Source organism: Phocoena sinus, chromosome 1, assembly GCF_008692025.1.
Source record: "Phocoena sinus isolate mPhoSin1 chromosome 1, mPhoSin1.pri, whole genome shotgun sequence".
Classification (NCBI taxonomy): Eukaryota; Metazoa; Chordata; class Mammalia; order Artiodactyla; family Phocoenidae; genus Phocoena; species Phocoena sinus.
Genome location: NC_045763.1, coordinates 119,258,924 through 119,285,074, shown reverse-complemented (window position 1 = coordinate 119,285,074; position 26,151 = coordinate 119,258,924). Strand labels below are relative to the sequence as shown.

The 26,151-nt window shown below is 48.6% G+C and overlaps 1 protein-coding gene across 2 annotated transcripts in view; it reads left to right on the top strand.

Moving 5' to 3' along the window:
- Nucleotides 1-26,151, top strand: part of OLFML2B (olfactomedin like 2B) — a 41,759-nt gene that overhangs the window by 4,776 nt on the left and 10,832 nt on the right. Inside the window, exons 3-6 of one of the 2 annotated variants that reach the window (XM_032614804.1) lie at nucleotides 593-700; nucleotides 13,482-13,658; nucleotides 19,311-19,536; nucleotides 21,614-22,150. In XM_032614804.1, the coding sequence (XP_032470695.1) occupies nucleotides 593-700; nucleotides 13,482-13,658; nucleotides 19,311-19,536; nucleotides 21,614-22,150 (1,048 nt within the window). The remainder of the gene's footprint in view (nucleotides 1-592; nucleotides 701-13,481; nucleotides 13,659-19,310; nucleotides 19,537-21,613; nucleotides 22,151-26,151) is intronic. The other variant, XM_032614808.1, reaches the window with a different exon arrangement.

Sequence of the window (26,151 nt, the reverse complement as noted above, 5' to 3'; positions counted from 1 at the left end):
GCAGGAAGGACAGTGTTGAAAAAACTGAGAGAGCTGGGTACCCTGTGACAACTTGCCGCCTCAAAGATGGGCCACTGGGTCTCTTTTACCCCAGGGGCAGTTCTGCTTTTAGTGCTAAGGAAAAGCTTGTTGGTGTCTTCCAGGGACTTCAGCAGACAATGCATGTGAGTGTTTCAGATCACTTGTTGTGGGCCAAGTACTGTACTAGGTATCATGGGTAATCAAAGATGAAGATGACATAGCACTACTTCCAAGGAGCTCACAGTCTAGTATGAAAGACAGACATGCATGCAACTGATGGACTTAGTAAAAGAAGTATAAACAGTTTGGCGAAGCTGTCCAGACCTCAGTTGACTTGTTCTTGTAGGATTCTCCCATTTTCTTACCCGCGTATTCCAATAGACAGAATACACCTACACCATTGTGTCTGCTTATGTGCCCACCCACACAAGTGCTGGTTTCTGAGGGCCACCTCTCAACTTCTGGCTAGTGGCTTCCCTGTCCAGTCTCCAACATGGAGATCTTAAAGGAAACGTCTCCCTCTGGACCTGTCTGCCCCAGCCTTGGACTAACGCCTGCCTTTGTTTCGTAGCTCTCCACCATCATAGACATGCTGGAAGGAGCTTTCTATGGCCTGGATCTCCTGAAACTGCATTCGGTTACCACCAAACTGGTGGGGAGAGTGGACAAACTAGAGGAGGTAAGGAAGAGTCTGGGTTTCCATATCTTTCTCTTGATCAGGCCCCAAAGTGCATCAAACTTACCATACACTTTTCTTCAGAAAGCATGTACCCTGACTGTGTTTAACCCATTATTCTTTGGAAAGAAAAAAATATACACAAAACATAAAACACTCATGCAAAATCATGCCAAATTTTTGGTGACAAAGAGAAATAGTGAAATATAAATGTAAATACCTTCATTTTTCATATATAAGAACCACATAACCAATGTATATCTATTTTCCCCTTGACGTCCAGGGAACTCAGAGTTAAATAAAATGTAAAAGTGCAATAAGCATCTTACTTCCAGTTTTAAGATGGAATCATGTCTCTTCTGGGTATATGTTTGTTAATTTCTCTTTTAAAAAATTGTTTTGGTGCATGCCTCTGTGTGTGTGTGTTGGGGGGGTAATCCATCTCAAATCCATTTTAGAGAAAGAAGACATAAAAATGATTACTAATAAATAATATTCCTTATTGCAAAACATTCAGGCTGATCACCCACAGGAAGAATAGACTAGTAATTTAATGTTCATAGACAGAGATACCTCATTTGTATGACTGAGTTCTAGAGAGATGCATAGCTGGAGCTATGGTTTTCAGCTGGTGTGTGATATGATGATGGGAGATAAAAGTCATTATAAACAATCATGTTGACATTGTTTTGTTGCTGTAATGCTTTAACATATAAATAAGAAGTCATTTAGTTATCAGAAAAAGAATGATCATCATTCAGCCTGATTGGTAAGCTTATGGATGTTTCTTCGACTGGCATCCAGTTCTGGAATGGATACTTGAAACAGTGACTCAAAGAGCTGCTGCTTCAAGTAGAAAACTATTTAATTTTTAGAATTTTTTTAAACATTTTTTATTGGAGTATAGTTGCTTTACAATGTTGTGTTAGTTCCTACTGTACAGCAAAGTGAATCAGCTATACGTATACATCCATCCCCTCTTTTTTGGATTTCCTTCCCATTTAGGTCACCACAGAGCATTGAGTAGAGTTCCCTGTGCCATACAGTAGGTTCTCATTAGTTACCTACATTATACATAGTATCAATAGTGTATATATGTCAATCCCCGTCTCCCAGTTCATCCCACCCACTCCCCTTCCCCCTTGGTGTCCATACGTTTATTCTCTATGTTAGAATGTTAATATAAGAGGTAAATTTAGGGCTTCCCTGGTGGCGCAGTGGTTGAGAGTCTCCCTGCCGATGCAGGGGACACGGGTTTGTGCCCCGGTCCGGGAGGATCCCACATGGCGCGGAACGGCTGGGCCCGTGAGCCATGGCCACTGAGCCTGCGCATCTGGAGCCTGTGCTCCGCAAGGGGAGAGGCCACAGCAGTGAGAGGCCTGCGTACCGCCAAAAAAAAAAAAAAAAAGAGGTAAATTTAATAAGCATATTAATATATTCCTCCTGAAAAAGTGGGCTTTTGTGGGTCTCTCATGGAGGAGCTGAGGTTCCCTGATGGGTGATTAGTAGGTAGGATGAGAAAAAAGTAAGGATCTTTAGTGTGGCAGAAAGGGAACTCACTGTACTAGGAGTCAAGACACAGTGAATTACTCTTTGTTTGCCACTACCAAGCAGCCATACCTCACTTTCTCCATCTGTGAAGTGGGAAAGGTCCCCTACCTACTTTGTACGATTGCTGAGGAGATAAAAGTTGAGCTGCTCATTTTGGAAACACTTTGAAATGCTAAATAAAAAAAGCACTCAGGTTATGACCAAGGAGTGAGTGCGGGCAACTGTCCCTCTGTTGCTATGCCAAGAGAACTGGGACAAGGCTGATGAAACGCTGTAGTTTCAAGGATTGATTTCAGCACACTCCCTACACTCCTAAAGATGTTCCCAGAAAGTGAACACCAGATCCTTCTCCCCCGGTGCTGGGATGAAGTGTTTTCTGAACACGGCCATTTGCTCTGGGAGGGTTGGTAGGTCCACAGTCATGTCAGTTACGAGGTCTAATGAGTGGGGTCAGGACATTGGAGCCCAAGCTTGTAGGCAGATCAAGGTGGCCAACGGGATCATGGCAGTCCACTCTTATCACCCCAGTCTTCCTGGAGGGGCTCCCTAAGAGAATCAGGCCACTTGGCATCTCGAGTCTCTCCTTTCCTGATGTTGACAGCTGGAATGATGGGATTCGGAATGGTCAACACCATCCTACTACCAATGGACTTCACGTGGGCTTGGGATTCTTTCTGCTATTTAAAACCGCCTTCTGATTCTTTCAGATGGGTTCAAAAGGAATTAAACCAAGATCCCATTGGACCTTCAAAGGTGCAAAGTGCCTGTCTTTCTCTTGGCCCCTAGAACCATCCAAATGTGCCATGCCCCTTTAAAAAAAAAAAAAAAAAAGATTGATTTTCTACAAGAAAAGGGGTGACAGCCACCTCTTCTGCCTTTAGCTGACCTTGGCAGCCACATGTTTTTTCATTCTGTCTGGAGAACACAGCCTGGGAAAGATAGCTCTGGGGGTAGAACACAGTGTTCACGAGGCCAAGGTCAGGCACTCAGCCTCTGAGAAGGCCAGTGGGCTGAGCTTTGTTCAAGGCCTATAATGTTTCCAGCCTTGTCTAGCAGCTGAGCCCTCCCTGCTGGCAAAGGGAAGGAGTGTGGATGAATTTGGTGCAGTGCCACTACCCAGCAGGATGTATCTTCTGTGCAGTCATACAGTCACTGGGTTTTTGCCCAAACCAACCTTAGTTATATCGACGAGAGCTACCTCTTTCTCAAAACTGTGGAATGATTAGTAGCAAAAACTGGACCTTTATAATAATCGTCATCATCATCCCTTATATTTGTATAGCATTTGTGGTTTTAAAGCATCCCATATACATTTCGCTTATTAGTTCCTGTGAGCTGGACAGGATATGAGACCAAAGGAAATGAGATGACTTTCCTTCCGTCACAGTGCTAGTGAAGTATAGGCTGGAGCTCAGGCCTTCTGGTTCCTGGTTCCTCAGAGCCCTTTCTAATCAACCTCATAAGTTTCTTCAAATCATTGCTGGCTGCCCTGGGAGCATCAGTTTTTCCTAACCAGAACTTACAGCAATAGGTCTTCCAAGGGAATTTCTAGGCAGAACCATGGCCATACCCCATAAATCCTGTTAAATAGGATTAAAGTTAATTTAGAGAAGGTCCCATCCAGTGAAAGTTCCCCCACACAGGCACCCCATGATGACAGGGTGCTTTGGTGTGACAACAGATACAGATGGGTCTGGGCCCTGGGCCCACAGACCAGAGCAATGTCTCTCAGCTTCAAGTCCAGCCACTCGTCTCCTGGCTCTTGCTGGCTGACTCTGTCTGCAGTCTGCATGCAGTGAAAAGGCAGAATGTTGGGTAAATGGAAAAATCACTCCTTCTCCAGCCTGGCTCTGCAGGAGGAATGGGAGTGAAACTCTGCTCCTGGTCTTTGAATATTCTTGAATCCCAAAGAGAGCTCTTTGGAGGTCAGACCAGACAAAAGGGTCAAATTGGAGGGACATTTTGCCCAGAGTAAGATCAGTACTTGGCAGAAGAAGTAGGCACGCACATGTGTATACATTCACCTCAGCTATGTAGGAGGATGTAAGAATGGAAACTCCATTTGTAGATGAAAGAGGAAGAAAGGAGAGAGAAATGGAATCTGAACTGTTGAGAATCTCACCCCTTGGTAAAATCGGCTCTGGAAGCTCTTGTTGGTGGAGTGATTTTGGTTGAGCTTCTGTTTTAAATTGTGAAAAATAACACATGTATAGAAAAGTGCATAAACGATGAATGTACAGCTTAGCAAGTTATCATAAAGCAAATACCCATGTAACCAGCACCCAGCTCAAGGAACACCCCAAAAGCCCCCCACATGTCTTCTCCCACTCACATCCCCCCCTGAAGGGAACCTCTATCCTGGCTTTATGTTAATCATCTTCTTGCTTTTCTTTGCAATTTCATCACCTAAGGATGCATCCCTAAATACAGCAGTTTTGTCTGTTTTTGAACTTTAAACATGTAGAATCCTACAGAAGTGTGTGTCTATGTGTGTGCACGTTGGGCTTCTTCCACTCAACTTAATGTTTTCAATACTCACCTATGTCATTTTTTGGCTTGTAGTTCATTCATTTTTATTCCTGTGTAGTGTTCTAGTGTGAGATTATACCACAATTTATTGATCTGTTCCACTGATGGCGGATATGGGGGTTATTTTTAGTTTTGTAATTCATAGTAACCCCAGGGGCATCCCTCTATATGCACATCCCATACGTGCATACATTTCTCTGTGATATGTAAGTAGGAACGGAACTATTAGTTATGCTTATCGGCAACTGTAGGGGATACAGCCGACCTTGCACATCCACATGTTTTCTCATCTGTGGATTCAACCAATTTGAGTTCACATGGAATTCAACGTTTATAATTACTTGGATGTGACTGTGTACACATGTGCCTTTGTATATGTGTGGGTGTATGTCCCAGGCTCTTGAAATAGATGCATGCCTACAATTTGGTTCAACCACAGAAATTTTGGGGGGATCGAAAATATTCCCCCCCAAGTTCCAGAAAGCACCAAAAAGCACAACTTGAATTTGCTATATGCCAGCAACTATTTACATAACATTTACATTGTATTAGGTATCATAGGTAATCTAGAGATGATTTAAGGTATACAGGAGGATGTCTTCAGGTTTTATGCAAATCCTACACCATTCTATATAGAGGACTTGAGTGGATTCTGGTATCCGTGGGGAGTCCTGGAACTCATCGCCTGCAGAGACCAAGGGGCGACCGTATTGCCAGGCTGTTCTCCCACGTGGTAGTACGAGTTCATGTTGCCTCCAGCAGGGTGTGAACGCTCCGCACACATTCTTACCGAAACTTGGTATTGGCAGACTTTCTAATTTTTATCAATTTGGAGCATGTATCTTAGTGGGACCCTTTCACTGTGTGTCACAAACTTAACCCCCAAAACCTCTTTCCTGTTCCCCTAGTGGAGTCCTGAAACCGCATGGGCATTCCTGTAGAACTTGTCCAAGTAGAAGTAACATCCAAGGTAGTCAGTGATCCAAGAACCTTCTATGTGGTAGATCCAGGCTGACACTCTTCTGAAAGTGGCTGGGAAAGGAAAAGGGATGCAGGAAGGACCGGTATGTATTGGAGCTGGGGTGGGTGTAGGCACAGAATATAGGTGCCAGGAGAGATAGGAACTAGAAGTCTAGAAGGAAATTCTGTAGCTTCCCAAGGCAAAGGCAGACCCTATTCATTACATGTAGACCTGTCGTTGGCACAGATTCAGCTCAGAAGACTTCTGCTCTGAGCGCTGAATGCACCCAGAGACACAAAGACTTGTAGGCTGCCCAGGCCAAAAAATGGATTCTGATGACAGCAGGACAAGAGGCAGAGGTACAGGCCTAGTACCGCGTACTGCCTCCAGGAGTAGATTTATTATCCAAGTAAAGAAAAAGACAAACAGGGGGACAGGTCGTTAAAATAATTTATTCTAGCATCAAGGCTTTAGTTGAATTAAGTCATGCCCATAAAAATTGCAAATCTTTGTGAAGAAATGCCCTACCTCCACTTAGCTGCAGTACAACTGGCAACATTTATAGTTACTTGGATGTGACTGTACACACATGTGCCTTTGTATACATGTGGGTGCATATCCCAGGCTCTTAAAATAGATGCATGCCTACAAGCTTCCCAAAGTGTGATTTCTGTTGCCCAAGTGTGTGTGTGACTCCTTTTCTCTCACACCTACCCGCTGGAGTTTGCAAACCCCATCCATGAGTACAGATGGCATTGTGGAACCTTGTGTGTCATTGAAGCTTTTTCTTCTGATAATGTTGTGTCCAAGTGGGATTTAAAGTCTACAATGGATTTACCAGACCCAGAACTGGCCCTCTCCCCAGAATGTGCTGGCACAAGCACTACTGAGGGCTTCTCCCCCAGACGTAAGAATTTGGTGGCCTTTGTGTTTCTGGTCTGGAAGGTAAGATCAAAGGATCATTCCTGACTCTGGGGGATATATCTTTTTACCAGCTAATAGGAGAATGTAATTTTTGTCTGTGCAGGCCTGGCCATGGGTTAGGGGACCCGTCTCTTTCCAAGCCTCTCCTCTCTGCCCTCCCTCCACTCACATCAAGACACCCCAAGTGCTTACTCTCTCTCCTGATCAAATCTGCACTCACAGAAGGGTTTGCTGTAAACCGTTTCACTCTCCTCCTTACTCAAGTGCAGCCTTGGAGAGGAGTGTCACTCCCCCTGTCTGACCATAATGTCCTCATCTGTGTAAAGGGAAAGGGTTGGAGATAATATTTCTAAGATACATTTCAGCTCTAACGTTATTTAATTCAGTTTACATCTTAGTATGGGTTCAGGTCAATATATAACCTCTCCTGGGTTTTACATATACTTCAAATCTACTCTGTCACTGTGGCATGAAAGGTTTTCTTCTTGGCTAAAGGGATTTAAGGTGTGAGCCTCAGCCCTCCATCCGCTGGCCTGGGAATAGCTTGCAGCTGCCAGGATGTGAGGGAGCGTGTCGCTGTACTGATGGGGTTCATCATCAGAGGCCTGGGGGCTTCTTGCTCTTTACTTGTTTGACTATCTTCCAGGCTCTGGACTTCTTGAGGACAACCTGGGTCTGAGTTATCTTTGTTTGCCAAAGTTTAGCCCAACGTGGATGTGGACTAGATGCTCAACAGCTGTTAGGTTGGGGGAGCGATTGAACGCGTCAGCTGCCCCACCCCCCCCCCCCCCCCCCCCCCCGCAGCCAGGCCGGCCTGCCCTGTGGTCAGGGGTTGTGCTGTGTCCTGCCTGTCCTGTCAGCTGCAGCAGCAGCTGTTTCTAGCTGCTCTCCCCATCCAGCTGTCTTAGAGGGCCTGGAGACAGCTGTCGCCTAGGGTGTCTGTCCCAGGCCGCCTGGTCCTAGTTGTGTCATGGAGGGTTCTGAGGGGGGAAGGGCAGGGCGAACTATGGGAACTCCGAGCCCTCCCACCAGGTCCGATTACTCCCACACTATCTCACTTCACTCCCACAAGGAACCGTGCTCCCTCTGTCCTCAGGCTTGCCATCTGCCTCTGAGCCTCGTGCACATCCAGCCATCTACTAGTGGGGGCACATGCCGGCTGCATGACTTGGGGCCATGGTTTGGCTCAGCTGCAATCTTGCTTAGTCTCCTTCTACAGGAGTCTCTTTACAACACACCAGCTCTGGGTCCTCGCCTTCTTCCCTGTCCCAGCCACGCCAAACCTTAGCTCCCCTCCCCTTTTCCACCTGCGTATCTGCTACTGAGATCCCGTGAGTCCGTCCCGCTCCACCTTCGGCAACGCGTGTCAAGCCCTGTTTTGTGTGCTGTGCCACATACAGCTCTTCATTCGTTCTCCAAACCAAGCCTGGCGAGGTAGGTATCATTATTCCTTCCTCCTCTAACTGATGGGGCCTGGAGAGGTCCCATCGCTTGCCTTATGTAGTTACGTAAAACCAGGTAGTGACTGTGGTGTGGGTTTCATACCTGGTCTCCAGAGCCAGCACTTTGCCCACCACACCTCGTCCCTGGTTCTGGTTGGGAAAACAAGACCACAGAGAGCTGATAGAGCTTTGCGCCCTGGTTGTCTTTCCCTCGGGTCCCAACAGTTTTGGCTTAAGCTGCGCCGTGGTCTCACCAGGCATGCACACACTTGTCCAATAACTGGACAAGGTCAGGACACAGTCTGTGCCCGTGGAACAGCCTTTCTGCACATGCCCGTTGCACCAGTCTGCACATCTGCTTGTGTTGTCCCTCCATATGGCTCGTTAAAGCTGTCCTCTGACCAACTGTGCTGCCCAGTGCTGACTGCCAGCTGTACCCTCAGTTCCACCTACATCCAGTTCCCCTTTTCCCAGGGACTTGCCGAGTTTGCACACTGCCTCCCCTCTGGCACCTGTGCCTCTGACTGTGGTCAGCACAGGACACCTGTGCCCAACTGGCAATGCGGGTACCCTCCGATGCCCGACTGCATGCCCCCAGCACGTGGCACTTGTTCTGTGAATACCTCTCAGTTCCTTAGCTCTGTCCACCCCAAGGACCATGACACAGTTCCCAGATCTTTAATGGCCCTGACTGGCCGTATCCTGCCAACTGTGCCAGCCCTCTATCTACCTGTGCTTCTTCCCTCCTGCTTTCCCTCCTCATAGCACCAGGATCCTTGGCAGGGACCACGTGGTGTGCTCACCCCTGGCAGACAGGCACCCCTCCCACTTCCTCCACCACGTTGCCAGTGCCATGCACAAGCCAAGTTGCACACACTGTAAATGTCACAGTTGCAGCTGTCCCAGAGGGGAAGAGCCAGAGGCATGAGGTCATGGAGTTCACCCTTCTCCCAGGGCAGGATCGAGAGTGTCTTGTGTGGGCACCATCCCCGGTGCCTCCTGAGATGTACCCCACAAAAGGCCCTTGGTGTGAGGAATGCAGAGCCCCAGGGAGGAGTGAGGAGCCCTGCAGGGCCAGCACGCCTGGGGAAGAGGGGGTTGCTGCTCTGCCGCCCTGGGGGACATCGGCTGGCTTGGCCCAGCAGGCCGATGGGGTGATGCCACCACCAGCCTGGTGTTTATTCAGGTGGCTGGTGGGCTTTGCTGTTCCCATGAGGGGAATAAAGAATATTGCTCCTCCGGGGTCTCAGGGCCAGGCCTGTCTCAAACCCTCCTCTGTGGAAACTCAGAATAATAGCTCCTCACTAAAACCAGAAAGGGTATTGGCATTTCTAAATCAATGAGAGGGGAGCCTTCCAGGGACCTAGAGAAACCAAACTCTGGAGGGCAGGGGCTAAACCTGTGGGGTTGCCCCTTTGCCTCACAGCGAGTGCAAGGACCAGTGCTGACTCTTTTGAGGTGTTCAGGAACTGGGTGGGATCTTGTTTTAGGCTACTTAGGCCAAACCATTGGGTCCACCCAGAGAGGGGTCCTAGGGCCCTGGCTGGGCAGCAGTTGTGGACATGCCTCAGTCTCCACCTTAGACAAGTGTCGTCGATCTTGCCGATGAGCCAGAATCTGCATCTGTCCCATCACTCTGACTTGCTTTCCTTCATTGCACTTTTCACTAGTTGATGTTTTCTTGTTTATTTATTGTTTGCTTCCCCTCATGGAGGGTGGTCTTCATCAGAACAGGATCCTCGCTGGCCCGGCTTACCCTCAGTGCCCAGGGCTGGACTCACGAGTGCATTAATGAAGAAATACTATATCGAACCCCTGAACCTTCTGGGGCTTCATTACCTGTCACAGGATGTGAGAGTTTACAGGAGAAGATGCACAGGTGCACCTCTTAGCAGGTGCTTAAAGATGTACAGAAACGCTTGAGTCCCACTCAGGCACCAGGAACTTTTCCTGTCGTCCCCAGAAAGAACCTGGTTCCTGTAAAACAGTCTTTCTCACACATTTGGGCCCCCTTTCCATTAGCTTTATCCCAAGCTTCCTACATTTAAGACCGTGCTTCCCAAACTTTAATGTGTGTGCAGATTGCCTGGGCATCTTGTTAAAATGCAGGTTCTGTTTCAGCGGGTCTGGGTCAGGTCGGAGCTTCTGCATTTTAACAAGCTCCTGAGTGACGGAGTGATGCCTGCGCTGATGGTCTCTTTGAGTAGCAAGGATTTATGGGAATCCAACATTTTTATATTTCTCCGTATATGCCTGTCCTATTGTATATCCTGAAACCAAACTGACAGTGTTCACTGGCCCCTGTGATGTGCTCAGTGCTGCCTGAGAGCTGACTGAGTGCCAGGAACCTCTCCTGGTGTTCTTAGTGATCCAGCAAGTGAACTGAAGACGCAGGGGCCAAGAGGCTGGGTGCTGGATTCAGTTCTGCCACTTTTAAAAATGATCATGGGAAAAATCACATCCTTACTCTGGGCCTCAGTTTCCTCATTTGTGAAATGAAGGGTTAGGCTTGAGTTCTGGGGTCCATTCCAGCTGTAACAGTCTATGAAAAATAGCAACCACTTAGTATGTCCCATGCACTTCCACATATAGTTTAACTCATGTAATCCCCGTAACTACCCACAGGGCAAGTGCTAGTATTAACCCCATTTTACACATGGGCAGAACGAAGCACAGGGAGCTTAAGTAATTTGCCCAAGATAACAGATCTAGCAGTAGCACCATTGAGATGTAAACCAGTTTCCTCCAGAATCCACGCTCTTAACCACTGTACTTGGCTGACCCTGATGACACTTATCAGGAATGACTGCACCCCCAGTAAAAGCCACTTATTCCGGGTATTCGTGAAACAAGACCTCTTCTCAAGGGCTTTAGCTCTCATAGTTGATTCTGTGCAGTTTAAGAGGTTGGCTTGACCTTAGCCCCACAGACACATTGAGCCTCTCCAGTGCTCAAAATCTGGCGTGCACTGAAGTGCTGTAAGAATAGCATGGCCAGTGGTCTAGAGCCTGGTTAGTTATAACAATCACGTCGTGGGCTCCTTTGCGCAGCCCACGTAGGGCCACTGGAGCCACAGTGTCTGGGTGTCACCATCTGCCTACACACCCCCTAACTCTGAGCCACCGTGGCTTCCCTCTGGGAGATGAGTAGCATCTTACCAGGCTGCAGACCGTGCCCGGCAATGTCTGAGCTTTTGCACTTCTCATGTCTGTCTGTCAAAGAAAGATGAAAAGTAAATGCATCTTCTATTCTTCCGTGGTTACTTCCTCTATCACCCTCATAAACGGGGCTCAAAGGAGAACGTCACATTTAAAAATTCAGATGCTCATGGGAATCTTAGAATGGGGGCCAACGCTGGACAATGTTAGATCTCAGGGCAGTAAACGTCTCTAAGCATAACTAGAGGAGAAAGGATACCTCTAAGTCTGTTGACAGCTGTCCAAGATTCAAATCCCAGTCAGCTTCATCTTCTCCAGGATGCTGCCTCTCGTGCCTCTAGTCCACTCCGTCCCTTTGAACCCATGTTGGGCACTTACAGTACCTGACATGGTTGGTCATCTTCTTTCTGCAGTGTGGACCCTGTCTCCCCATCACAGCTGTCCTCCCACCGCACCTGCCTCTGTCCCAGGACAAGAACCCCAGGGGAATTAGAGGCTTTCTTTCTGCCATACTGTACCCTAGACACACAGGAGGTACTCACCAGTGTTGGTTGACTGAAATGTAGCTTTAGTCCTTTCTGGTGTGAACTACGTCTGGGACATGCCTAATTCGCCAAGCCATTTAGGGAAACTTTTTATGTGTGAATAGGAAAGTTTAAGGCCAGCCTATCAATTTCCTATATAGATGATGCTTTTAAAGTGCTGGGGAGCCATAAAAAGAGAGTGAAATATTGCCATTTGCAGCAACATGGATGGGCCTAGAGATTATCATACTTAGTGAAGTAAATCAGACAGGGAAAGACAAATATGATATCATATCACTTATATGTATTATATGTATAATATACATATATGTATTATATATACAATATATGTATACATATATGTATAATATACAAATATGATATCAATACACTTATATGTATTATATGTATAATCTAAAAAATAATACAAAGGAGTCTATATATAAAACAGAAACAGACTCACAGACGTATTAAACAAACTTATGTTTACCCAAGGGGCAAGGGAGGGGGGATAAATTAGGAATACAGGATTAACAGTTGCAAACTACTATACATGAGGTAGATAAGCAATAAGGATTTACTGTATAGCACAGGGAACTATATTCAATATCTTGGAATAACCTATAATGGAAAATAATCTGAAAAATGTATACGTGTGGGCTTCCCTGGTGGCGCAGTGGTTGAGAGTCCACCTGCCGATGCAGGGGACGTGGGTTCGTGCCCCGGTCCGGGAAGATTCCACATGCCGCAGAGCGGCTGGGCCCGTGAGCCATGGCCGCTGGGCCTGCGTGTCCAGATGCTGTGCTCCACAATGGGAGAGGCCACAACAGTGAGAGACCTGCGTACTGCAAAAAAAAAAAAAAAAAAAAGTATACGTGTGTGTATATATATATATGTATAACTGAATCACTTTGCTGTAGACCTGAAACTAACACAATATTGTAAATCAACTATATCTCAATTGAAAAAAAGACTTTTAAAAAGTGCTAGGGAGGGCTTCCCTGGTGGCGCAGTGGTTGAGAGTCCGCCTGCTGATGCAGGGGACACGGGTTCGTGCCCCGGTCCGGGAAGATCCCACATGCCGCGGAGCGGCTAGGCCCGTGAGCCATGGCCGCTGAGCCTGCGTGTCTGGAGCCTGTGCTCTGCAATGGGACAGGCCACAGCAGTGAGAGGCTCGCATACCGAAAAAAAAAAAGTGATGGGGAATAGTTTGTGCTCATTAGAAGAGCATACTATGTAGATTTCTTTGGCCACCTCTTTTAAAATTGCCCAGAAAATCTTTCATTAACTGAGCCACTGGTTCACGTGTGTAGAGTTGCAAGCGAATGGAATTTTTCTGTAATGTTACTCGTCACTGGATAAGAGCGTACTGTGAACCAAGGGTGGATAAATAACAGGTGTCCCAGTAGCCCAGGGACATGGCAGTGTTATCATTAGGAAAGCCGTGGTGGTATTGGGAAGCATTTCCAGCAGAGGACGTACCGGAGCCAAGCTGCCCTGGAAATGCCGCCTGGGACCGAGCTCGGTCCTCAGCACAGGGCCGGACACACTCGAGGGCCCCAGTTGTTTCTGGCTGATTTCTCAGCCTGTCTGTTGAGTCTCTGTGCTCTAAGCAGAAGCTGGCTGCCAGCTCCCTCCTGTTTGTCTTCAAAGCACTTTAAAGGACTCTCTTTTTAAAATTGTCTCTCTTCTTAGGAAGTTTCTAAAAACCTCACCAAGGAAAATGAACGAATCGAAGAGGACGTGAAAGAAATTCGAACTGAGATGAACAAGCGAGGCAAAGAGAACAGCTCCAGTAACATCCTAGACAGCATGCCGGACATCCACTCGGCCCTGCAGAGGGACACGGCTGCAGCCTACACCCACCCCGAGGTACAACTCAGCCTCCAGGGGCTCTGACCACAGACCCCCAGAAAGCATACTCCCAGCACCTCCCATGTGCATAGCGCTTGCAGGCTTCAGTCCTTCCACGGGCACGCTCTCGTTTCATCTACACAACAGTTCTGTAGGTCTGATGCGGCAGGGGTTGACCCCATTGTACTTAATTAACGTTGAAGCCCAGAGAGGTTCAGTGAATACTGAAGCCAGGACTCAAATCTGGGTCTTTCGAGTTTCAGGCCCCATTTCTATTATACTCCATCCTGCCTCTTGGAGTACTATGTCTTTCATCATCATACCATGTGGTCTTCACCACAGCTCTGGAAGGCAGGCTGGGGCAGAGATCCATATCCTCACTTTGCAGATGAGAAAACAGATCCAGGAATGCTCACAGTCTCCCTTGCTCAGCTGGGAAGTGGTGACAGGGGTCTCACACCTCTATCTCTTCCCCCTCAGTATTGTCTGGAACACAGAGTCACCTGTACAATGAAATGAAGCACTATGTAATGTGACTTGAGTGATGCCAAAGGACCTATTTGCTTAAAAATACCTCCTCATTTGATACCTGTTTCTTTTGGCTCTAGTTACCAAGTTATGTGTACGTGCTAATATTCAATAGTTACGTGTGTTATTTTATTTAATGTATTGGACTATCTTGTAAATTGACTGAAAAACAGGAGCTAACCCCCCAAAAGTGGAAGAGGAAATGGGTAAATTCTGGCATCAGGACTTGAAGAGTGTGGATGCTATTAGCAAGGCAGGTCTGGATGAAGCATCGTAAGAGGGGTCCCTGGCAGCCACGGGATAGCAGCAGTTAGGAGGGGTTTTGCTCACTTTTACTGGACCAAGGATTGGTGGTGGATGGCAGAGCGTGGATTCCAGGTGAACCATTGAGGGATCCCCTCAGCCTGGGGCAGGCGGGCAGGGTATGGGTGAAGCAGGGCCTGGGACACAGACTGTCAGAGCCCCTGAGCTGTCAATGTCAATGTGCTGTGACGTTGAAAAGGGCTGGGAAGCATTGCTACGAAGGATCCTGTTGCCTGGGTCATTAAGAATTGGGGTAAGAAAGGAAGTAAGACTGACTAGGCATGTGGGCTTGGAACTCTTGAGCAAAGAAACTCCCCGAAGTGGTGCCAAGCAGACAGCAGCTTTGGTTTTGGGGAACCTTGGGCTCATGTGTTCCGAAGGCAGGAGAGCAGGCAGATTAGGATTTGGAGGCAAGAAGCCCTGAAGAGAGTATGGTGCCTGCACCCTGCCCCATTTGTAACTCAAAATAAAACCAATTCCAACCCAGAAAATAAGTACAAGGGAGGCCCGTTTTCTGGCTTAGCCCATGATGACTACTTTGACGGGGTTTTTTGGGAAATATCGTATTCCCTCAAAAATTATTTTTATTCTCATTTTTGGGTGTCCCCGACATGCCAGCTACTGAGTGTGTGTTTAGTCTGCTTGGTGGGTCATCCCCGAGCAGGTCTGAGTTTGTCAACCAAAGAGCCAGAAGACATTTGGGCTGGAAGGGAAATTGGAGGCACCCTCGCATCACACCTGGGGCCCTGCGGCTCCCATCGCAGCCCGTATGGCATCCTTTGCTGGCCCAGCAGCCCGGCAGAGTTAGGCGCTTCCTGTGCTCTCTGGCTTCCAATTTCCCAGTCGGCTGAGCTTGAGAATTCCATCTGTTGTCTCGATGACACGTTATGTGGTATGTTCAGGAACCCAGCTCAGATTTTCCTGAAGGCAAATCAACCACACCCAACTCTTTTTCGCCTTGCTCAGCAAAAGTTTCTGCCTCCTGAAATCCCCATTCACACACTGTGGAAGTTAGCACAGTCCACCCAAACCAGGGAGGGTGTGGGCAGAGCCAGGGCCAGGGTGGGACTGGAAAGGGGGAAGTGGTGAAGGAGGCAAGGCTAGCCTCTCCCTTTGCATCCGTCTGTCTCTTTAGTGAACCCCGTGCTGAAAAAGGGGGCGAGTGGGGTGTCTGGGTTTGGCTGTTCTTTTCAGGGTTCTTACAGATGATGTCAGGGTTTCTTGGAACGGTGCATGGCACTTTGCTGGAGGCCTCTTTCCAGGAAGGTCCTTGCCTGGAGGGTTGGCAGGGGGCTCTGGGGGGTGGGTTGGGAGTGGAGAGAGCAGGGTGGGATTGGGAAAACTGGGACACCAGCAGTTGAAGTCATACAACAGTTTAACAGAGAGAGGAAATCAAAGCTTGCGGAGGCCACTGCCTCCCAGTGCAGCCAGCGAATCCAGGGAAATTATATGTTCTCTGGCAGAGGCCGTCCATGGTCTTGCGCCATCTTCTTGGCTGGGAGAAGGAACTGCAGTTCCCGCTCGTCCCTAAGAGCTTGGATTAAAGACAGTTCCTGGGGTTTGCCACGAAGAAATGACAACTTGCTTTTGCAATGCAGAGGGAAACCAGAGTCTAGCAATTAGATGGCCCGCGGCGTCTGAGTCAAGGTCTGGGGCCTCTCGTCAGCCTCCCAGGCAGCTCTTTCCCATGGGAAATGAGGGATCCCCAAGTCTGCTGGGCACTAGCCAGACCATGGCCCTCAGGACTTGGGGATGTGGACAAGTTTTTGGATGGCCAATGAGTTAGTCCTGTGGTCACAGCTGAGGACAATGTGGCTTTAATGTAAGGTAGAGCACAGGCTCTGAAGCAGGCAGCCCTGGGCCTATTTAATAGCCGAATGACTTAATAAGTGCCCATCTCAACCACTTAATTGACTGACCTTCAACCAAGTTGCTAAATGACTCTGAGCCTCTCCTTCCTCATCTGTAAAATGTGGATAATAATATCTACCGTGCCCCATTATTTTAAGGGTTGAAAATAATATAAAGGGACATGTCTGGCCCTAATAGGTGCTCTGTAAAACGTCATCAGCACCAGCTGAGTATTCCCTGCGCTTCTGATGGAGGTCACCTCACCAGCAAAGAATGGGAAGTGAGAGAGGGGCAGGTAGCAGGAGTAGGGGCTGCCCGGGGCACAAATCTGCCTGTTTCTTCTGGGCAGCGCTCTGGCCCCAGTCAGGGGAGGCTGGCAGAAAGAGTTCCCTGTCTTCCAGGAGTCGGTCAGCTCAGGGGAGCAAGGAACACATATTCAGGAACTTCCATGTCTGCTGTGCCATCTGGATAAACTCTCTTGTCACGGGAAAACCAGTACAGACTTGGGGTGTGGTTGGCAATGAGGACTCTAGGTTTTCTCCAGGCCAGATTTTAAAGGTCAAAACAAGAGCCTGATTTGCTTCTTCCTGTGCAAAGTGAGAAAGTTGGCCATGATAGCTGGATCCCTGCCAGCTAATGTTCAGTGAACCTGAAGGTCCTGCTCTGCCCCTCAGGACACTGGGCATCAAGGGACAGAGGTTTTGTTTCCAAGTGGACTCTGCTCTCTGGGTGGACTTCACCAAGGATTTAAGGGAGCTCGCCCACCTCCTCATGGTGAAAAGGGGGAGCTTTCATGGCTTAGATGGCTACAGGGAGCGACCCCTTCATCATTCAGCCATTGGATACCTCATGAGAGCAGCGCTGGGCCACTCCCACTTAGGTCGCTGCATGCTTTACTGATGGAGCCACTGCCCCTCAGGAGCTGGACCCCCTGTCCAGTGGCTCTGACTTTCAGCACAGCTAGCTCACAGGCCCAGTACCCAAGGCCCTCTGCTTTCAAAGGTGGGCGATTGTGATCCTTTGGGTGAGGGGACATGACTAGATGGACCAAGGAAGGACCCAGAGACTCTGCCACACTGTGGACACAACAGCTCAGTCCCCAGGCAGCAGCTCTGTGGGGGACAGGGTGGTCCTTCCATGTGACCAGAACCATCACAGAGGACTTCTGTGGTACCATCAAGATGCCCAGGTCATCGGCTACCTACTTTAAAGCATCATTTGATTTGACAAAAATCCCAGTGCTAGTCACAAATGTAGATGGTTGCTTGGGATTTGTTATGATTCAGAAATTCAATTTAACAGGCATTTACTCAGGGGAATTAAAGATGAACAAGAGGGCTTCCCTGGTGGCGCAGTGGTTGAGAGTCCGCCTGCCGATGCGGGGGACACGGGTTCGTGCCCCGGTCCGGGAGGATCCCACGTGCTGCGGGGCGGCTGGGCCTGTGAGCCATGGCTGCTGAGCCTGCGCGTCCGGAGCCTGTGCTCTGCAGCGGGAGAGGCCGCAACAGTGAGAGGCCCGCGTACAGCAAAAAAAAAAAAAAAAAAAAAAAAAAAAAAAAAAAAAAAAAGATGAACAAGAGGTGGTCTCTGCTCTTCCAGTTGCTCAGTCAACAGAGGCAACATCCTTAAATAATGCCTGTGGAAGGCAGGCTGAGAAAGGTGTTACAATAGAAGTACAGACTTGTATCCATTAGGAGTTATGTTCGGCTTTGAGTAAGAGACCGAAATACAGTGCATTAAACAATAGAGCGGTTGGTTGTTCTTTCATGTAGAAGAGCTCTGGAGGCAGGTGGCCCAGGGCTGATATAGTCAGCTGCAAGATGTCATTAGTGATGTCCATCCTCAAAATCCCCTCATAATCGCAAGATGACTGCTCAGCTCCAGCCATCCTGTCCATATTCTTCTGGCCAGAGAAATGAGGAAGAGTGCAAAAGATGCCTTCCAGCTGAGTCAGCCCCAAGTCTTAAGAAACTTCTCCAAAAGCTCTTCCCACCAACTTCTACTTACACCCTACCAACCAGAACTTAGTCCCATGACCACTCCCACAAAACCAGTTTCTCATTAAGTCAGGAACAAGGAGACGGGGATTTGGGTAGTCACTTGGAAGTCTCTGCCACAAAGTGCAAAGTGATGATTGGGAAAGAAAGATTAATTCTGAATGAAAAGGTCTGGGAGTATTTCCTTGGGGTCCTGAGATTTTAGCCAGGCCTTGAAAAATCGGTTGATTTCAAGAAATACCTATATGGGTGCGGGGGTGGGGGGAAGAGAATGGCCTTCCAGACAGAGAAAACAGTCTGAGCAAAGACCCAGAAGCTCAGGAGAGCCAAGAAGTTCAGGAGTCAACCAAGTGCCTGGAGTACCGGGGGTGTTGGCGCTGGAGGGTGGAGCAAAAGAGAGAAGAATGCTGAGCTGGGTCAAGTCAATTTGAGTTCTCAGTGCCAGGCCAAGGACTTTGGACTTTATTCTGGATTCGTTAGGGAGGGCTTGGGGCAGTTTGCTCTAACAGCATAAGTAAAAGCAGTCATGATTCATCCTGAGGTCTGCAGCTTGGTCCTCAGCCTTCATGTCCCAGCCACATGGGCCTCACTAGAAACAACTGATACCAGATCTAAGTCACCCAGCATCCCCAGACCAGAGCTGAGAGGACAACTGCACTCTCTGAGAAGTATAGCGTGGAGGTTAGAGACAGAGTCTGGAGCCAGACTGCCTGGGTTCAAATCCTGCCTCTACCACTTACCTGCTGTGGCCCCTTGGGCAATTTACATAACCTCTCTGTGCCTCAATTTCCCAACCTGTACATGGAAATGATTAAAACTGGTTCCTACCTCATAGGACTGATGAGAAGATGAACAATGCCTGGCTCTTAGGAAGTGCTTTTAGGATTAGCTGTTGTTATTAGTATGGCCTTGGCTCCAGCATTGTCTCTGCCTGACCACTGCCCCTCTGACCAGTGACCTGATCTTCCCTTGTGTCCCCTCTGAGGAGCAGTATGAAGAGAGGTTTCTGCAGGAAGAAACCGTGTCCCAGCAGATCAACTCCATCAAGCTCCTGCAGACGCGGCCACTGGCTCCGCCAGAGGTGGTGAAGCCTCAGTGGCCCCTGCAGAGGCAGGTCCACCTGAGGGGCCGGCCGGCCTCCAAGCCCACCGTCATTCGGGGCATCACCTACTACAAAGCCAAGGACCCTGAGGAGGAGAATGACATCGAAGAGCATCGTGAGTTGGGGTCAGCCAGGGCCGCCCCACCCCCCCCAGAGGCAGGGCAAGGGACGGAGTCACCACTTGGACCCTGTGGAGGTGTACTTCCCGTGAGGCACACACCCTTTTTGCAGTTTGATTACTACTGTGGCCCCGCAGAGCCAGCTCGGTTACCTGAGAATTCCCTGCAGTTACAAACCATCCAGAATTCTTATGGCCTTTCCTCACAACTTGCTGAGCGCCCTGGGGCAAGTCACTTGCCTTCTCTGGGCTTGCAGAGGACCACAAGGCAGAACATGGCTGAGCCAGAAGGGACTTCAGTGCCCTGGAGTCCAGCCCTCCCCATTCGCAGATGAGGACCCTGAGGCATAGAGGCGAATGACTCACTCACAGCCACACAGTGGGCTTCTCCCACCTGTTCCTTCTCCAGGGACCCTGGGCTTCCTGACTGAGACTCCAGCACATGCTGGACCCCTTTTATCTCTGTCCCTCTTATTTTTTCACAGAAAACGGATATTCCCTTTCACCTCATCTTTATCTTGTTTCCCTAACGCTTCCTTCTCCTGTGCTCCTCCCTGCCACCGGCCCCTCCTTTTTCTTCTGTCTCTCCCTGCCCAGCGCCCCAGGAGGTCCCACTCTTCCTCTGTCTCCACTCTGCCAGAGCGAATGCCAGCTCCTCCCATCAGGTCCTGCTCAGCAGCCTCCTGGCTCATGCACCTGCTCTGCCTCTACCTCCTTACAGTTTCTGCTCACGCAGTCGCTGGCATAATCATTTTCCCATTTTTAACTGTTCGTAGCCTTTTTAAATTATTAATTTGTGGAAGTTCCCTGGTGGTCTAGTGGTTAGGATTCGGTACTTTCACTGCCATGGCCCGGGTTCAGTCCCTTGTCCGGGAACTGAGATCCCACAAGCTGTGTAGCATGGCCAAAATAAATAAATAAATAATTGGTTTGTGGGGTTTTTATATTCTGGAGCAAGTCCTCTGTCAGTCATACATACTGCAGATATTCTCTTCCTGCCCGTGGCTTGTATTTTCAGTTCCTTAATGGTGTTTCTGATGAGCAGATAAAATCCAATTGACCAATTATGTCTTTTGTGGTTAGACCTCTTTGTGTCCTTCCTAAGAAATCTCTGCCTCCTCATATTCCTTCTCTGCTCCAAACCCTGCAGACTGCCCCATTTCACTTGGAATAAAAACTGAAGTCCAGGGGCTTCCCTGGTGGCGCAGTGGTTGGGAGTCCGCCTGCCGATGCAGGGGACACGGGTTCGCGCCCCGGTCCGGGAAGATCCCACATGCCGCAGAGCAGCTGGGCCAGTGAGCCATGGCTGCTGGGCCTGCGCATCCGGAGCCTGTGCTCCACGACGGGAGAGGCCTGCGTACCGAAAAAAAAAAAAAACTGAAGTCCAAACACAACAGCCAAATGCCACATGACTTGGCTCCCGTGTTCTCTCTGACCTCTGTCCACCTCACTGCTCCCCAGCCTCGGCAGACATGTTCTGGCCCCAGGGCCTTTGCACTGCTGCTATTCCTCCCCTAGTATACTCTTCCCCTGATAGCTGCTTGGCTAACTCCCTCGCTCCTTCAAGCCTCTGCTCATCTCTCCATCCCACTGAGTCCCATCTTGACTACTTTATCCATTACTGCAAGTTTCTCTTCCCTTCCCTTCTCACCCTACTAGACTTCTTTTCATAGCACCTTCAAATGTACAATCTGTGTACTGTTTGGTGTCTCCACCACTAGATAGGAGCTTGGCGAGGGCAGGATCTTTTTTTTGCTCATTGTTCTTGTGCATGCTCCATAGATACCTACTGAATGAATGACTAACTTCCTCCCAGGTTTCGTAGCCCGTGGCTGTGCGTCCTCTAGGTGGCCCGTGGGTCGCAGGTGGAGGATAGCAGTAGACTATTCAGAGAGACCCTCGAGGAAATGCTTCCATCTGTGCTCCTTTTCACCTGCTTCTTCTAAATCCCACCTGGGCTCTATCTCTAAATCAGGGCGTCATGTTGAGGAAAGAAACCCTCATTAATCTGCCACATACCACATGCCCCCAGTTCCTCTCCCCAGTCACAAATGCACCTGTGTTTGTTTCCCAGAAGACGAGTTTTTCAGCGGTGAACACGGAATGGATTTGCTGATTGAAGATCAGCTTCTGAGACACAACCTCCTGCTGACCAGTGCCACCCGGAGGCCAGTAGCCACCCATCACAATGCTGCTGTGACAACTGATGCTGGCACTCAGACCACAGCCCTGCTTTCTGCACAGCCGCAGGCCTCGACCTCAGCTGCCAGCATCCCTGACCCTACTCTCTCTGCCTCAGTTGAAAAATTCTCAACACCACTCCAGACCACCTCAGTGTTTCCCGAACCCACCGGGGAGGCATTCCTTAAACCTTTTACTCAGGTACCAGCCACGACCGTGGCCCACACAGCCACCCAGCGACCTCCAGCCTCAGCGCCTCCATCAGTGGCTCCCGAGGATGCATTTGTAGAGGCGATGCACACAGCCCCGGTGCCTCCCCCACCAGTCAGGACAGACTCACTGGGGAAAGATGCCACTGCTGGGCAGGGCACAGCCCCCCTCAGCCCCACCCTGAGCCCCGGGGAAGAAGATGACATACGGAATGTCATAGGTGAGTTCATTCTACCTGACTTGGGTCTCCTGCTCAAGTGAAGGGCAGAGCCTGGAAATGGCTTGAAAGGAGAGGGAGGATTCAGATGGTCCAAATGCTTCATAAAGAAAGGCAAGTGGAGTTAGGCCTTGGCCGATGATCAGTTTTAACATCTAGGGTCTATGTATTCAAAATGTGCTGGTGATAAGAGTGGGAAACTCCTTTCTAAAATATAAGTAAACTGGGGCTTCCCTGGTGGCACAGTGGTTGAGAGTCCGCCTGCCGATGCAGGGAACACGGGTTCGTGTCCTGGTCCGGGAAGATCCCACATGCCGCGGAGCAGCTGGGCCCGTGAGCCATGGCCGCTGAGCCTGCGCGTTCAGAGCCTGTGCTCCGCAACGGGAGAGGCCACAACAGTGAGAGGCCTGTGTACCGCAAAAAAAAAAAAAAAAAATTAATTAAATTAAATATAAGTAAATTAATGGAGCCAAGATCTCAGCTTCATTAATAAATTTTATAAACATCTGTCAAGTGCTGGTGTACTAGGCTTTGTGATGGGCATTGGGTATTTGGTTATTTAATGATGGCTAAGTTTTCTGCAGTATGTTTACCAGGCCATGAACTAACAATAGATTCTTATGTGGGCAGAGGGATCCCAGAATAATAAGAATGGGAACAGGGGAATAACCAGTGCAGTGGGCCCCAGGGGAAAATCTCATGAGCTCTCAGCCTTAGAAAGCATGGAAACACTGTGGCATCATGTGATAAATGCTGTAACAGAGGAATGGAGAAACAGAGACATGAAAGAGGGAGCAGCAGCTTGGCCTGGCTGCTAAGAAGCCTGGGGAAGCTTTTCTAAGGAGGTATCCTTTGAACTGGGTTTTGAAGGATGAATAGGAGTTTTCTTTTTTATTTATTTATTTATGGCTGTGTTGGGTCTTCGTTTCTGTGCGAGGGCTTTCTCTAGTTGCGGCCAGCAGGGGCCACTCTTCATCGCAGTGCGCCGGCCTCTCACTGTCGCGGCCTCTCTTGTTGTGGAGCACGAGCTCCAGATGCGCAGGCTCGGTAGCTGTGGCTCACGGGCCTAGTTGCTCCACGGCATGTGGGATCCTCCCAGACCAGGGCTCGAACCCGTGTCCCCTGCATTGGCAGGCAGATTCTCAACCACTGCGCCACCAGGGAAGCCCAAACAGGAGTTTTCTAAGTAGAGAAGTCTTCTGACTATTAGGTCTAAAGGAGCAGGGTATGTTCCAGAAGCACAGAGAATACAGCTCTGTTCTGTGCCTGGGAGCTCCATGTCCACAAGATGACTCTGAGAACAGTAAACTGTGAAAGTGTGTGTGTGTGATGTCGGGGGGCAGCGGGGAGGGGGGGCAATGAGACCTGGCTACATATGTCTCTTCCAACAAGAACTAAACCAAACATTCATTACGTCACCATCCATAGTGATTGAGAAATAACACTATTGAATAATAATTTCATTAAAAATATACTTGAGTTGACGGAAGACGTGATTTGCCTTATACCTGTCTTTCCCTTCCTCCCATTTTCTGCTCCCTTGGCAGCCTCTTTCCTAATTCCTCCTCAGAATAAGGTGCCAGCTACGCCAGACAGATGGTGGAAGGAGCACCTGCCAGGAGCCAAACACCTTGTTATAGCCTGGTCTCTGCTGCTGACAGCTGTGTGACCTTGGCCACATCTCTGCCTGTCTGGGTCTCAGAAATTAGAAATTTGCTAAAGACTGCTTTCTCCATTATATTCTGTGGTTTTCTGCAGTAAGTTTATCAGGCCATGGTATAGCAAGGGATTCCTATTGGGTGAAAAATCCCAGAATAATGGCAAGGAAATAACCAAATGGACCCCAGGGCAAAATCTCATGAACCCTGGCCTGGAGGAAGCTAAGCAAGAAGACAGTTCTTGAGCCACAGAGGTCGGGGTGGGAGAAGAGAATGTTTTTCTTTTCCTTTCTTTTGCTTCCATGACGGGAGCAAGCTGACCATAGAGTAGAAAAGGTCCATTCCTCACTGCATGGATAATCAATTCTGAAGCTACGGGTCCTGCTCAATTTCTGTAGAATGCCCCAGGGTCTGAGCAGAGGTTCCCAGTTCCAAACTGGCTCTGTGCATCCTTGACCATGCTCATGGGCCCAGCACTCCATCTCCTCTTCTGCCATAGGAATGAGCTCCCCGGGGGGCCCCCATAGCACCACCAATTGGGTAGGAGGGATGGTTCCTCCAGAAACTTAGCTGCCCGCCACCATCCCTCCACAGGTGGATAGAATACTAACAGTGAAGACAGGCTACGGGTACATCTGCACGCCTTGTATGTCCTCAGCGATGGTGTTTGCCAGCCTGGAAGCCTCTTCCCTTGGCGACTTCCTAGCCAGGGGTGGAATTCTCCACTGTCTCCACAATCCACCTGCCTACCCTGGGTGTTGCCACCAGTGGGCTTTTCTGGTGTAATTCCCGACATGCACCTTTCTGGGGTTCTTAGGACGCCGCCCCCTCCCTTAGCCTGACTGAGATGCTGATGCCCAGACAGGAGAAACCCTGTGTCCTAGCCGCTATTTGCCTAGTGGTAGGAATGGGAGACAGGGATACATTTTCTCTTGTTGTTCAATATTCTATTCAACCAGAATAACATTGTCACAGAGGATGTAAGCTTCTGCTTAAAGCCTGGCCTGTAAGATTTTTCAGAAGAGCTGGGGTTCTTTTTCTTTTTAATTTTTATTTTATATTGGACTATAGTTGATTAACAATGTTGTGTTAGTTTCGGGTGTACAGCAAAGTTATTTCGTTATACATATACATGTATCTATTCTTTTTCAGATTCTTTTCCCATTTAGGTTATTACAGGATATTGAGCAGAGTTCCCTCTGCTACACTGTAGGTCCTTGTTGGTTATCTATTTTATTTATTTATTATTATTTTTTACATCTTTATTGGAGTATAATGGCTTTACAATGGTGTGTTAGTTTCTGCTTTATAACAAAGTGGATCAGTTATACATTTACGTATGTTCCCATATCTCTTCCCTCTTGCATCTCCCTCCCTCCCACCCTCCCTATCCCACCCCTCTAGGTGGTCACAAAGCACCGAGCTGATCTCCCTGTGCTATGCAGCTGCTTCCCACTAGCTATCTATTTCACGTTTGGTAGTGTATATATGTCCATGCCACTCTGTAACTTTGTCACAGCTTACGCCTCCCCCTCCCCATATCCTCAAGTCCAGTCTCTAGTAGGTCTGTGTCTTTATTCCTATCTTACCCCTAGGTTCTTCATGACATTTTTGTTTTCTTAGATTCCATGTATATGTGTTAGCATACGGTATTTGTCTTTCTCTTTCTGACTTACTTCACTCTGTATGACAGACTCTAGGTCCATCCACCTCACTCCAAATAACTCCATTTTGTTTCTTTTTATGGCTGAGTAATATTCCATTGTATATATGTGCCACATCTTCTTTATCCATTCATCTGATGATGGACACTTAGGTTGTTTCCATCCCCTGACTGTTGTAAATAGAGCTGCAATGAACATTTTGGTACATGACTCCTTTTGAATTCTGGTTTTCTCAGGGTATATGCTCAGTAGTGGGATTGCTGGGTCATATGGTAGTTCTATTTGTAGTTTTTTAAGGAACCTCCATACTGTTCTCCATAGTGGCTGTACCAATTCACATTCCCACCAGCAGTGCAAGAGTGTTCCATTTTCTCCACACCCTCTCCAGCACTTATTGTTTCTAGATTTTTTGATGATGGCCATTCTGACCGGTGTGAGATGATATCTCATTGTAGTTTTTGTTTGTTTGTTTGTTTGTTTTTGCGGTACACGGGCCTCTCACTGTTGTGGCCTCTCCCATTGTGGAGCACAGGCTCTGGACGCGCAGGCTCAGTGGCCATGGCTCACGGGCCCAGCCGCTCCACGGCATGTGTGATCTTCCTGGACCGGAGCATGAACCCACGTCCCCTGCATCAGCAGGTGGACTCTCAACCACTGTGCCACCAGGGAAGCCCTCATTGTA